General features: G+C 46.2%; 1 protein-coding gene across 1 annotated transcript in view; it reads left to right on the plus strand.

Moving 5' to 3' along the window:
- Window positions 1–12,638, plus strand: part of tbc1d9 (TBC1 domain family, member 9 (with GRAM domain)) — a 31,856-nt gene extending 19,218 nt beyond the window's left edge. The window contains exons 10-21 of the mRNA XM_031559613.1: window positions 2,192–2,406; window positions 3,185–3,302; window positions 3,606–3,891; window positions 4,167–4,296; window positions 4,409–4,507; window positions 4,831–4,899; window positions 6,131–6,371; window positions 7,062–7,127; window positions 8,285–8,377; window positions 8,574–8,642; window positions 10,573–10,676; window positions 10,978–12,638. Of these exons, the coding sequence (XP_031415473.1) occupies window positions 2,192–2,406; window positions 3,185–3,302; window positions 3,606–3,891; window positions 4,167–4,296; window positions 4,409–4,507; window positions 4,831–4,899; window positions 6,131–6,371; window positions 7,062–7,127; window positions 8,285–8,377; window positions 8,574–8,642; window positions 10,573–10,676; window positions 10,978–11,823 (2,336 nt within the window). The 3' untranslated portion in view covers window positions 11,824–12,638. The remainder of the gene's footprint in view (window positions 1–2,191; window positions 2,407–3,184; window positions 3,303–3,605; window positions 3,892–4,166; window positions 4,297–4,408; window positions 4,508–4,830; window positions 4,900–6,130; window positions 6,372–7,061; window positions 7,128–8,284; window positions 8,378–8,573; window positions 8,643–10,572; window positions 10,677–10,977) is intronic.
- Window positions 12,639–13,867: the final 1,229 nt, after the last annotated feature.

A 13,867-nucleotide genomic window follows, 5' to 3' on the forward strand; every position in this document is an offset into this window, starting at 1 on the left:
TAGGGCCCATTCGTGTGTTCCTACCGGCTCTCTTTCACAGTAGGGCCCATTCGTGTGTTCCTACCGGCTCTATTTCACAGTAGGGCCCATTCGTGTGTTCCTACCGGCTCTATTTCACAGTAGGGCCTATGCGTGTGTTCCTACTGGCTCTCTTTCACAGTAGGGCCCATTTGTGTGTTCCTACCGGCTCTCTTTCACAGTAGGGCCCATGCGTGTGTTCCTACCGGCTCTATTTCACAGTAGCGCCCATGCGTGTAAATCCTCCTTGTCTGGCTGAGCTTCCTGTTTTGCATGTGCTCCTTGAGTAAGCATTCTCACACACCACACACACACACCCAAACACTCCTTTAGACTGCAGTGGTACTGTTGGTGTCTGTGTTCTCTTTTTCTTTTTAGTTTGAGTGACTTTTTAATGCACGCACGCACGCACGCACGCACGCACGCACACACACACACAGACACACATACATACACTCAGGGAGACACATACACACACATTCACACACACACACACACACACACACACACACACACTCACACACTCGCAGTAAGTGCTCACACAGGAGGTTGTTGGCCTCTTGTCGCCCACTTGCAGTGATGGGATACTTGATGAAAAGCTTTATCCATTAAAGTTATACTTAAATATTAATGTTATGCCTAAATATGAAATTGAATGGAAAACTGAAAATGAACATATTTCTCTCTCTCTAGTGCATACACACACACACACACACACACACACACACACAGATATATAGTATATACACCAAACCATTTTTTGCACCACCGCACATCACCCTTTTACTTTCAAAACCATGCTTTCACTTGAAATAGCAGCCCCTGCAAACACAAACTCACTTTATGTCCACACACACACACACACACACACACAAACCACATCCGCTTTACTCCTCTGTCTGCAGCTGTGGAGAAGCCACAACCAGGTGAATGTGAGTGCTTATCGCTGGATCACTATAGGAGTCTATCTCTCTCAGGCTGCATTGTCTCACAGAAGCCTCTCCTGCCTCTGGCTCTTGCGCTAACGCAGACTCTAACTCTGGCTCTAACGCAGGCTCTAACTCTGGCTCTAACGCAGACTCTGCGGGGCTCAGGCAGGGCTGTAGTCTGTCAGGTAATGGAAACATGAAGCCATGCGTGAATGCTGCTCAGAGCTGGCATATGGCGACCCAGGGCGGCCGGCTGAGAGTGTGTTCGTGTGTGGCGCTGTTTCGGAGGTGGGGGCTGTCGTAATTATCCACGCCGTTGATATTCCGTGAGGCTAGCAGGCTATTTTTGGCTCGTGTTTATCGAATTGCTTTGAAACAGCAAGGCAGAGCAAATTGCTCCCATCTCTGCCCCTCCTTGTTTTTTTTGTCAAAAAGCAATCCATGCAGACCCGAGCGATTGAAAACAGAAGGTGTGTAGATAGATAGCAATGCAGCACTGAGCACTTCTTTCTAGGCCAATGTTGTCATGAGCTTCATCACTACAAGCAGCCTAAGTGTTGCACTCACTAATGAAACGCACAGCATCATTGGATCCCTTGAAGATTCTAAGTACAAAATCTAAGGTGTCCTCTTGAATTCTATCTTAGTATGAGTGATTGCAGCCTTGCAAAGCTTTTGGGAGAGATCCTTGAGATATCCTATCTCTCTCTCTCTTTTTTTTTTCTCTATCTCTTCTCTCTTCAAAAGCAGAGGAATTCAGATCTGTTAAAGTGGTGTGGTAAATCTTAGGCAGATCTGTGGAAGATCAGCGCAGCTAGAATGTATTTCTGTATTTGGATGGCAGTGAGTCACACAGTGTGGCAGGCGCCACCGTAACCACAGTATCACAGTAACCGTGCTGTGTGGATCTGTGCATATAAATGAGGCCGTAAGGAAAAGGAAGGTTTCTACATCCCAAACATCTACATCCAAACAGGAGGCAATCCACTGATTCTTCAGCGAAGCAGGAAGTATACAAGTCCAGTAGTCGGTCCTAATACACCACATTAGGGGCACAAACAAAAATACCTCCGGTCTTCTCCATATGTCATGTGCCAGGAGCAAAAATGGAATGACATCTACAGAAATCCATCAGTTTGGTAGCCGCTTCTTCTCATGTGGTCTTACTGAAGACCCATCAGTGGCCAAGGAGAGGGCTCTTTTTATTGTCCTCGGTCCTCACTGCCGTGTCTGTGACTCACCAGGGGCCATCAATGAGATGGCCACCCACTCCGGCTACTACGAGAATCTGGTGGAGAAGTCCATGGGGAAGTACAACCTGGCCACGGAGGAGATTGAGAGGGACCTGCACCGCTCGCTGCCCGAGCACCCCGCCTTCCAGAACGAGATGGGCATCGCCGCGCTCCGACGGGTGCTCACCGCCTATGCCTTCCGCAACCCCAACATCGGCTACTGCCAGGTATGTATTTTTTCCACATTCAGAATACATGCGTTAATCACATCATGGTCATACAAGGTAATAATACAATCCCCCAACAACCCATGGCCAACCCACTGCAATCGGTTCTGCGATATGTTCTATGCTTTTACCTGCCACACCGTCATTTGCGCATAATGCCTGAGGCATGAGCTTTAGTTGATAACCACAGTGGTGTGTGTGCACCACAGCTGCAACAACCTCAGTCAGCTCATGCTACCCTCTGCCATTCAGAGACACCCTCTTCAGCAGGGGGCAGTGTTATGAAAACGGCCCTAGCCAAGTTCACTGTACATGCCCAGAGAGGAGCTGACGAACTCTTCTCTGCTGTGCTGTGCTGGACGAGGGCCAGTGTCGGCTGCTATCTGAATGGCATGCAAACTTGTGATAACTTGTGCTAACTCTGCTGTGAAGAGCTGGGAAATGATTCAGCATGCTCTGTCAGCACTGCAGAGGCCCACATTAGCATTGTGCAGTGCACACAGCGGTGGAATCTGCCAAGTAATGTCATCTGAGAACTGCTACACAGCGATTGGCTAACTCAGGAACTGCCCGTGTGGAACAATGCAAGGGTGCTATATTATGCATATGCATAGAATTCATTTCTACACTTTGTAACACAGCCATTGACCTTCACAGCAAACAAGTCTTCTTTTGAATTGCATAACCTGTACAAATCCAGACCGACACACACACACACACACACACACACACGCCATATGCATAGTCATTCTCGAGACCTGTGCTGTTTTGTTGTCAGGCCATGAACATTGTGACATCGGTGCTACTGCTCTACGCTAAAGAGGAGGAGGCCTTCTGGCTACTGGTGGCTTTATGTGAGCGGATGCTGCCCGACTACTACAACACCAGAGTCGTAGGTGTGTGTGTGTCTGTGTTGATGTTTCTTGCAACAAGCTCTGATTGATCAGAGTGTATGTGAGTCTCTGTGCACGTATGTTTGTTTTGTGTCTCCAGTGGAGCTGAAATGTGTATTTGTGTGTGTGTGTGTGTGTGCTCAAGTATTAATACCTTTGTCACTTGTCAAAAACACTGGTTGATTAGTTGGTAGTTGTGGAGTTGGATTCTAGTGTGTTTTTGAGTCTTTGTGTGTGTGTGTGTGTGTGTATATGTGTTTGTCTAAGTGCTGCCTAACCTACACCTCTATCCCATCCTATCCACAGGCGCTCTGGTTGACCAGGGTGTGTTTGAGGAGCTGGCGCGGGAGTACGTGCCCCAGCTGTACGACTGCATGCAGGACCTGGGCGTGATCTCCACCATCTCCCTCTCCTGGTTCCTCACGCTCTTCCTCAGCGTCATGCCCTTCGAGAGCGCCGTGGTGGTGGTGGACTGCTTCTTCTACGAGGGTATCAAGGTCATCTTCCAGCTGGCGCTCTCCGTACTGGACGCCAATATCCTCAAGCTACTGGGCTGCAAGGATGATGGGGAGGCCATGACGGTGCTGGGCAGGTAAGGGCTCATGGGAAGGGTCCCTAGAGGAACTTGTGTGACGGTTCTGGGATGGGTCCTGGCGTGGTGAGATGGTATGGGATGGGTCCTGGTCTGTTCCATACTGCTGCTAGTTGGAATCAAAATGTCGGAATAGTTTAGTAATCTGTGTATGGAGATATGAGACAGGAATGCAGTAAAAGCTAATATGATACAACAAATGAGACTTTGTAGATCTTACGTGTGTGTGTTGATGTAGAATGTATACTTTATAATTGTGTATGTGTGTGTCTCAGGTATCTGGACAGTGTAACCAATAAGGACAGCACTTTGCCACCCATCCCTCATCTGCACTCCCTCCTCACGGACGATGGAGAGCCTCACCCAGAAGTAGACATCTTCAAACTGGTCCGCAGGTCCTATGAGGTGTGTTTGTGTGTGTGTGTGTGTGTGTGTGCACGAGCGCGCGTGCGCATCATTTACTGTCAGTACATTAAGTGCTGTATGTAAAAAAAAGTTTGTCTTTGGTCCTGTACAGAAGTTTGGCTCCATCCGAGCAGACGTGATCGAGCAGATGCGATTCAAACAGAGGCTGCGGGTCATTCAGACCATCGAGGACACAACCAAGCGTAACGTGGTAAAGTTCCATTATGCTCTTCACTCTGTTCTACATAATAGTCCTTACTATTACTTTAATCGAGTACTTTAATTGAGCAATGACTCAAGGTAGCCCTTATGATAGACATTTTGATGTCTTACCGAATCACAATGTGTGAAGAATCATGCACCTGCGTAATTGTGACTATGTGGCCAGGCTAGATCATGAGATCCTTGGTGATCCCCGCCCTTCGAGCTGCCCCGACCCTCAGGGCTATTTATTTATTCTGTCGTCTTCTATTCTTTGATTTGAAGAAGTGCACTGTCTCTCCGTGTAATCCATGTCTGCCCACCCCTGCCCAGGTGAGGACCATTGTGACTGAGACGGCCTTCAGCATCGATGAGCTGGAGGAGCTCTATGTGCTCTTCAAGGTAGGTTTCAATCGCAGCTCACTTCATCACTAGTCACTTTGACAGTCATTCACACTCTGACTCATTTCCACTGTCTGCTTTCTTATTAAATAAGATACAGACATTAAGATTTGTACACACACATGCACGCACACACGCACACACACACACACACACACATACACACGTGCACACGTGCACGGACACACACACACACACACACACACACACACACACACATACACACGTGCACACGTGCACGGACACACACACACACATGCACACACAAACACTCAATCATTCAGTCTTATCCTCTGGTCTTCTCTTAATATCTATATTGCAATGCAGTATTGCCCTAGTTAGGGACCTTAAATGTATTTTGTTGATCAGCCTTGTGTCTCTATGCATGTAGTCATCGTATATCAAAGCAGACAGACTAGACTTTCATCGAGCAAATGTCAGTAGGCCGGCAAGTTTCTCTCCGCCCTGTCTCCAGGGCAACCACGCTGTAATTGGCCATTAGGCTACGCATGGCTGTGCTATGATACGAGCGGGAGAGTAGCGCCCCTCCCCTCCCCTCCCCTCCCCTCCCCTGGCCCACATCAGGCTAATTTCACGCTCAGGCAGGCGGTGAGATGACGCCCGATGCCGTGACTCCGTGCTGGTCCATTAGCGCCTGATGCTGGAGGTCGTCTCCCACTCAGACCATGGAGGAGGAGAGCTGGCTCTCTTTCACTCAGATGAGTTGTGCCGCCCCCCTCGCTCGAACACTGGCACCACAGGGCTCCGCGTGTCTCATTTAGATTGGGCGGGCCGTGTGTGGTGCTATTTCAGGACGCGCGGGAAGCTTCTATGCACTGGCACATATATCAGGTGTCATGAGCTTAATAAAGAGATGCAGCAGTACTTCAAGTCGACATCTTTAATAACTGAAATAAATTGTCCTCTTGTATTCTCTCTCTCCTCCTTTCCTTCTGTCTTGTTTCCCTCCTCTCCTTTTTCCCCCTTTCCTCCCCTTCTCTTCTTTCTCTGCTGTATGACATTACATCTTCTTTGTGTTTATTCTGTATCCTTTTGTCCCTCTCCTGTCATCTTTTATCCACCAATCTCCTTTCATCCCCCATTCTTCTCCTCTTCTCTTCCTTCCTATTCGTTCTTTTCTTTTCTCTGCTTTCCATCCCACCTTTCCTCTTTCCTCCTCCTGTCTCCCCAATCCTCTCCTCTCTTCCTGCTCCTCCTCCTCCTCCTCCAGACAGAACACCTGACCAGCTGCTACTGGGGTGGCACCAGTAACCCCACGGTGGGCCACGACCCCAGCCTGCCCTACCTGGAGCAGTACCGCATCGACCTGGAGCAGTTCAAGGCCCTCTTCGCCCTGCTCTTCCCCTGGGCGTGCGGCACCCACTCGGAGGTGCTGGCCCTGCGCTTCTTCCGCTTCCTGGACCACAACGCCGACACGCTCATCAATTTCCGCGAGTTCATCAGCGGCCTGAGTGAGTGGCCAGCAGACCTCAGTTGACAGGCTCCACACACACACACACACACACACCCTGGATGTAAAATTGCATGAAAAAAATAGTCAGCATAGATGTACATCACCCCATGAATAAATAATGGATTGAAAGTTGATTTAGGAGGATCTCAAACAGGGACCAGAATTGTGTGACATGAATACTCACTTTTTGGCACAGACACGTGTGTGTGTGTGTGTGTGTGTGTGTGTGTGTGTGTGTGTGTGTGTGTGTGTGTGTGTGTGTGTGTGTGTGTGTGTGTGTGTGTGTGTGTGTGTGTGTGTGTGTGTGTGTGTGTGTGTGTGTGTGTGTGTGTGTGTGTGTGTGTGTGTGTGTGTGTGTGTGTGTGTGTGTGTGTGTGTGTGTGTGTGTGCGGGCTCAATGCTAGTTTTATTGGTACATGAGTGTCCCTCTGTGTGAGGATAGATGACTGTGTGTCACAACTCCAATTTGGCTGGTTAATGGTGCCTCTCTGCTTGTGTGTTTGTTTGCATGTGTGGAGGAGGGCCATAAAGCAGTGACAGATAGAGCAAAGTGCCCCAGCAGGATGTATGCAGCGTGTGAATTTAAATCTGCTTCATGGCCCTAAAAGAGGGTTGACTGATGCCTTACGGGGCTGTAAACATGAGACGCCACCTGAGACTAACCTGAGCGTGTGCCCTGTGCTTGCAGGTGTGCTCTGCCATGGAGACCTTACTGACAAACTCAAGCTGCTCTACAAGATGCACGTCCTGCCCGGTAAGACTGTGAGTGGTGTTGGTGTGTGTGTGTGTGTGTGTGTGTGTGTGTGGGGGGTCGGGGGGTCTGGGTCTGGATGTGTGTTTGTAAAATTTAACTGGAAGCACTTCTGACATCAGAGACCAAGAAAGACACGGTGGGCGGAGGGGACTGTGCTTTTCTTTCACTGAGAAAAGTCACTGTGGAGGGATAAAAGTTATTTATTTATTTATTTATTTATTTATTTATTTATTTATTTATTTGCCATGCCTCAAACACAGAAAAGAAATGAGAAAGGGAAGAGGCAGGCTATCCTCTCACTCTCTCTCTCTTCCTCACTTGGTTGGTTAAATAGAGCAGCGGCTCGTCTCCCACTACTTCTCCAGATATCCGATGTCAGCAGCTTCACTTCTCTGTTCTTTAGACTGCACAGAGGGATTGGATTCAGAACGCTCTGTCCCAAGTGATGCTTATACAATTTGATACTGTTGGTGTGCGTGTGCGTGTGCGTGTGCGTGTGCGTGTTTCTATGTGTATATGTTTGTGCCTTCATGCATACCCCTGTGTCTCTGTGAACCTATTCACACCCATCAGTCCCATGTCACCCCTTCGGCTCCATTAAGCCACTGGAGGATAAAGGTGAAGACAATTCGTTTAGACATGCCAATGATGTGCTAATGTCAGTGTATGTTGCAATGTCTCACCCATTTGCATAGTCAAACTTGCACACACAGACACGCAGGAAAACCATGTGAAGTTCTTGCACCTAATGTTTAGCATTCAGTGTCAAAGAGCCAAAGTACTATGCACACCAAGTAAGAGCACCAACAGCCCCACTGTGTGCAGAACATTATGACGGATGACGTCACAGCCTTTTATAGAGCCGTTAGAAAGGAAGAAGCTTCTATCCGTTTACATGTTTACACATGCTTTAGGCGCCCTCTTAGGGCAGTGGAAGAAACACAAATGGGCTCATGATATAGAATGGTTTAGACTTACCTGAAAGGTCATTGTTACTGTTGTAAAAGTAACTGAGTCAACCTGCCTCCTTTTAGTGGAAATATATTGTGATCTGAACTACATCATGATATTTATAGTCTATTTTTTTCAGTGTGTGTGTGAAGTTATTCTGACTGTAAACTTCTCTCTCTCCCTCTCTCTCTCTCTGTCTCTTTCAGAGATTGTGTTGACACATGAGCAGGAAGAGCCTGATTCAGCGTTCGAAGCCACACAGTACTTCTTCGAGGACATCACCCCAGAGACATCACATGGTGGGTTGCCATAGCAACAGAGGAATGGGCCAGGCCAGAGGGTGGAAGTGTTTGTTCAGCGGCACACGTCAGTCTAATCTGCCGTGCGTCTGGGCTTCCTTCGCCACGCTGACATGCTGTTGTTAAATGCACAGATCACAGCCACAATGTTGATCAAGCACTTTCTGCAGTGTGACCTTTGCCCTTTCACCTTCAGGCCTTGACCCCAAATGCAAGAATGAAAAGGATGACGGCTTTGTGAGGGTGACCTTCAAAACTGACAAAGGTAGGCACACCTACACATACTCAAAAATAGAAAAATAACTAGTGCTGTCAAACGATTAAAAGGATTTAAAAAAAGGATTTAATCGCGATTAATCGCATTTATGTCATAGTTAACTAAAAATGTATCGCACATTTTTATCTATTCTAAATGTCCCTTCATTTATGTTTTTCCATCATTTTTTTTTTTCATTTTAATGCTCTTATCAACATGGAAAAGTGGATTGGCTTGCTTTATGCAAATGTTTTATTTTATTGAAAAACAACATTGCCAAACAGGGCGGTACAAAATAAAATTATAAAGTGCACATTTCAGGTAAACAAGGACTTAGCCTATAGTGCAGTTAAACCATGGCTTAATATTTTCTTTTTTTCAAGTTTTCTGGGAACATAGCAGTCAGGCCTCTTATTTCAGAAACAATGAACTGTAACAGTTAGGTAACCAATAAAAGGTAAGCCTACTACTTCTTTGCTTTCAGCCAGCTACTCAAACAGACAAGCCTGTTGACATTTTCAGACAACAGTGAAGCTCGCTTCTTTTGCACAACACAACTTTTAAAAGTAAACTTTACATTCAGAAGTTTTTATCATCCATTTCGCTGTATCGCGCTCACCATTCACTCAAACCGTAACGTTAGCCTACTACTATTGGCCGGCAAGAAGAAAACTCGAGGTAAATCATTTAGCATGGCCATTACACAATGTATCAAATTATGTTGATGCCAAAAAACATTTACTGACTTGACTCTATACCCAAGCTAGATATAACTCACACCAATAGCTACCTGTCAAGTGAAAGTCACTCTCTCTCTCTCTCTCTCTCTCTTTCTGTTCAAAGTGTATGTTCAAATAGACATGCTTTATTGACATGGCCTTAACAGTATTGCCAAAGCACACTTGAGGAACAATACACATAGGCTATCTAAGGATAAAAAAGAAAAGAAAATTGTTTTGTCATGCATGTAATCTAGGTAGATATACTTCCCCAACCTACCAATGCCGATCTCCCTTAAAAAAAGAAAAAAGACAAGCCCCTAATCTTTTCAATAGCTAGAAATGTACTGCTTTAAGTGTATGTTTTGCACCACATGTTTTGCACCAACTAGCCTAGATTAGCTAAAACTTGAAGAACATAACAGGACATGTATAGGACATTACAGATGGAAAGGTGTAAGGAACCAAACTGAGTGTACTGGCTGACTCATAAGGGTTATTTAACACTGCATGCACTGAGACCTGCGCTGGAAAACATCAGCAATTCAGCTGGTCTTGTACTTCCCATTGCTCTTCTGGGACAAATTAAGAGTATTAATGTGAACTGGAGCATCTTCTAAATGACAAACAAGACAAGTGTCTGCCTTTTGAATATTGTTTGGTATGTCGGGGGAAGTGTGGAGAGAGCTGAGCTGTCAAGGGAGACCATCCCCAGTGTGAGTCTGGCGCAGAACGCGCGAACCCCAAAAAAATAAATAAATAAATAAATAAAAATATATATATATATATGATATAAAGTAGCAGATTGGCAGACTCTTTAGTGAGAGTTTTAGTTGCCCTGAGGCAGATGAAGTTGGGTGATACGCTACTTGTTGGGAGAGTTATTTCATTGCCTCAGGGCTGTACTGAGTACAACATTTTATATTTCTCCTACCCCATCTCTGCCTGTCAGTTTCTCTTTCTCCTCGAAGTAACTATCCCAAAGCCCCATACAAAGACATAAGAAAGAGAGGCAAAATGTCAACGTGGTGGCCTTGATTATGAAATGGATCATCTTATTTGGAGAGAAGTGATGGGGCTTCAGACCATTCATAAAACTGGAAAACTGATTTTCTACTGCTGATAGGGATTGGTTTGATTTATATATATATATCTTTTAATGTTTCAGAATACATTCTGTATTTCTCTCACATTCCTCTTTGTCTCTCTTTGTGATGCAGTGAAGAAAATGCACACTCCAGACTACAGAAACTACCTGCGCCTGTGGAACCAGGAGGCCAAGACGAAGCTAGAGAATATGAAGAACCTGCCCAAACTGAACCAGGTACAGCTGTAGTGCTGTAATACTGCTCCTGGGCAGCCCTGTTATAGAGCATGTCCATAAAGTCTCATGATTTAAAGGATTTCACAAGAAGAAGAAATGATGTTGTTTATTACAGTTATATTAGGCTTTTGATAGTGAACCAATTAGGACCACATGCCACTATCTAATGTCCTTTAACAAATGAGAAAGATGGTGTTTATGGTTATCCCTGTGTATTGTCTCTCTCCCTTCTCAGTCTTTGTCTTGCTGTCACATACTGACTCTTCCTCTCTCTCTCTCTCTTGTCCCGCCCCTTTATCAGAGCCAGTTCATTGAGCTGTGTAAGACTTTGTACAGCCTGTTCAGTGAGGACCCTAACGAGCAGGAGCTGTACCACGCCACGGCCACCGTCACCAGCCTGCTGCTGGAGATGGGCGAGGTGGGCAAGCTCTTCTGCAGCCCCTCCAGCAAAGATGAGGACGAAGAAGACGAGGACGACGACAAAGACGAGGAAGAGGAGGCGATGCGAGGCAAGGCCAGCGGCAATGGAGTACAGCTGACGAGCCGCCATCTGCAGCGCAGGGGCCAGGGTGACTCGCTGAGCTCCAGCACGGAGGAGAACCAGCCCAAGCCCAGCGGTGGAGAACAGCAGCAGCCTCTGCCCTGCACCACCCCCATGGATGACGTTAAGCTGGACGAGTCATCCCCCAAAGAGACGGGCACGTCCTCGACCATGTTCATCTCCGACGACGAGACCAAAGACGACACGTCCATGTCCTCCTACTCAGTGCTGAGCGCCGGTTCCCACGAGCTAGACGAGAAGCTTCACTGCGAGGACATCGCCGACGACGCCGTCCTGGTGCGCAGCAACGGGCTCCACGGCAGAGCCGGGCCTCATGGTGGCGCTGGGCCTCACGGCGGAGCTGGGTCTCGTGTTCCAGGTGGGCCCCACGGCGAAGGTGGTCTGCCTCACAGTACCAGCATTGACAGGGACTGGGCCATTACCTTCGAGCAGTTCCTGGCCTCCGTGCTGACCGAGCAGGCTCTGGTGCTCTACTTTGAGAAGCCTGTGGACATAATAGCGCGCATCACCAACGCCAAGAACGTGCGTAAGGTCTGCAGCACGCACTCGTCCATTAGTGATTATGAGCTCTCGCTCTCAGGGTAGGTGACATCAGACAAGATGGCCCCCTATCCAACTCGCCTCCAAGCCCAACTCACGAAACTGAAGGAAAAAAAAACTCAAAACTCACTTGATCTGTCTGTCTTTAAATAGAACATCTTATCCACATTTCCACAGCAAGGGGTAGACACCCATATTATCCATCTGTGTCATGATGCTATTGGAACTGAGACACTTCATTCATTGGTGTATTTTACCCTGACATTGTTGCAATCATGTATCACTTCGGCTCTTTGATGCACACTAACAAACGATGATCACGATCATGATATTACGCGTCATCTGGACCATGGTGCTGGATATACATCATACATAATGGGATCCTGAGACTGGGTCTCGACCAGATCAGCGGCGTCATCATGTGATGGAACTAGCCCCACCTCAGAAAAGGACTGAGCTATGAGCTGTGCTGAACTCTGAGAACCTCAAGAGAACCTGTAAGAAACCCAAAGGAAACCTTGCTTTAGTCACTGAACTAAGGAAAGCTGAAACGTAAAGGATCTGACCCGCAGTGAGTTGCCAAAGACAGAGAGACACAGTGGCTCTCTTGGGAATTGCTGTCCTAGATGGAAAAGGTGGTCAGCTTCTGTATGTCACACAAGGTGCTTCTGGGAGCTTACTGGACACACGCACTTTGTACAGATATCATGTGGTACAGTAGCTATGTGACACCAGCCAGCTCATCATCTGTCTGTTGGCTTCTTACTTCCTCACCGTCGTCCCACTACTCTCTCCTTCACTCTTACTAACACACTCATATCCTTCTCTTCTATCTCTCTCCTCCAGTCACACCCGTTCTCACTCACACACACTCTCACACACACACACACACACACACACACACACACACACACACACACACACACACACACACACAACCATTTGTACTCCTATTCATACACACACACTCTCTCTCTGTCTCTCTCTCTCTCTCTCTCTCTAAGCACCTGCACTTTCTCTCCTGAAGTCCCATATAAAAATACACTCTTGTATAGAGGGCATCCATGTAGTAAGCACTTGCCTTTCAATGGTTATGAGTGGTTATCTCTAGACAAACCTTCTTTGCCATGCTGATGATGTTGATGTGTACACAACAACAAGACAGTGGCCTGACTGTTTGTATCGAGTGTAGGCTGAGAGTTTCAAATCCGCTTGGGAATCAGCTCACTGTCAAGGGTCAAAAGTCTGGTCTTGGCTTTAAAAGGATGTTGGCCAAACAGGAGCAAGCTCCTATTCATTATCAGCAAAGTTACTGTCTGATCTGATGCTCTATACAACTTAGAAGGAGAGCTGGTTTTGAACAGAAAAGGTTTACAGGTTGCCATTTTAATTTAATTTTACAGTTTTATAACCGTTATGGCACATTGCATGTTTATTCATTGTCTCAAGCTGGTCTTTTTTTATATTTGAAACATTTGTTTTACTGTTTTTATGCTGTTCTATGCTGCTGTTTTTATTTTGTTTTAACTGTGAATGATTTTAAATGTCCTGTACATTGTTTCGACCACTCCATACTAATTAAATTGTAGAGTGAATTATGCTACATACACTAACTGTCTGAGGACTTGTCATTTGTGTAACCATTAGTACACCCACTATGGGCAATATCAGAATTAGTGAATTAATGGACAAATGAATGAAGACATTGATGGATGTCTGGTTTGGGCGTATGAGAGGGATGACCACAAGATGGCAGCAGCCCTTTTAAAAACATCTTCAGAAATAGATACTGATATGTCGTTTTGGCTCTGCATTTGTCAATCAAAAGTGCACAACTCATTTTTCAACAAAATAAACAAAAATGCTCACATATAACAACGATATACAGCTAGTCCTATAATGTTAAAAAAAAAAAAAAAAAAAAGAAGCTTTTGCCAACTATATCGCCAAAAGACATGTTGTAGGCTTCGTGTTGTTGATGTTTGTAAAAATGTTGCATGCCTTTTTTTCTGTAGTTTTTGACCAAAACTCATTAGGTCTGCTTTAAGAGGTACGTCATGACTTCCTGTGACGTCATGACCGAGGCAAC

Source organism: Clupea harengus, chromosome 22 (assembly GCF_900700415.2).
Source record: "Clupea harengus chromosome 22, Ch_v2.0.2, whole genome shotgun sequence".
Taxonomy (NCBI): domain Eukaryota; kingdom Metazoa; phylum Chordata; class Actinopteri; order Clupeiformes; family Clupeidae; genus Clupea; species Clupea harengus.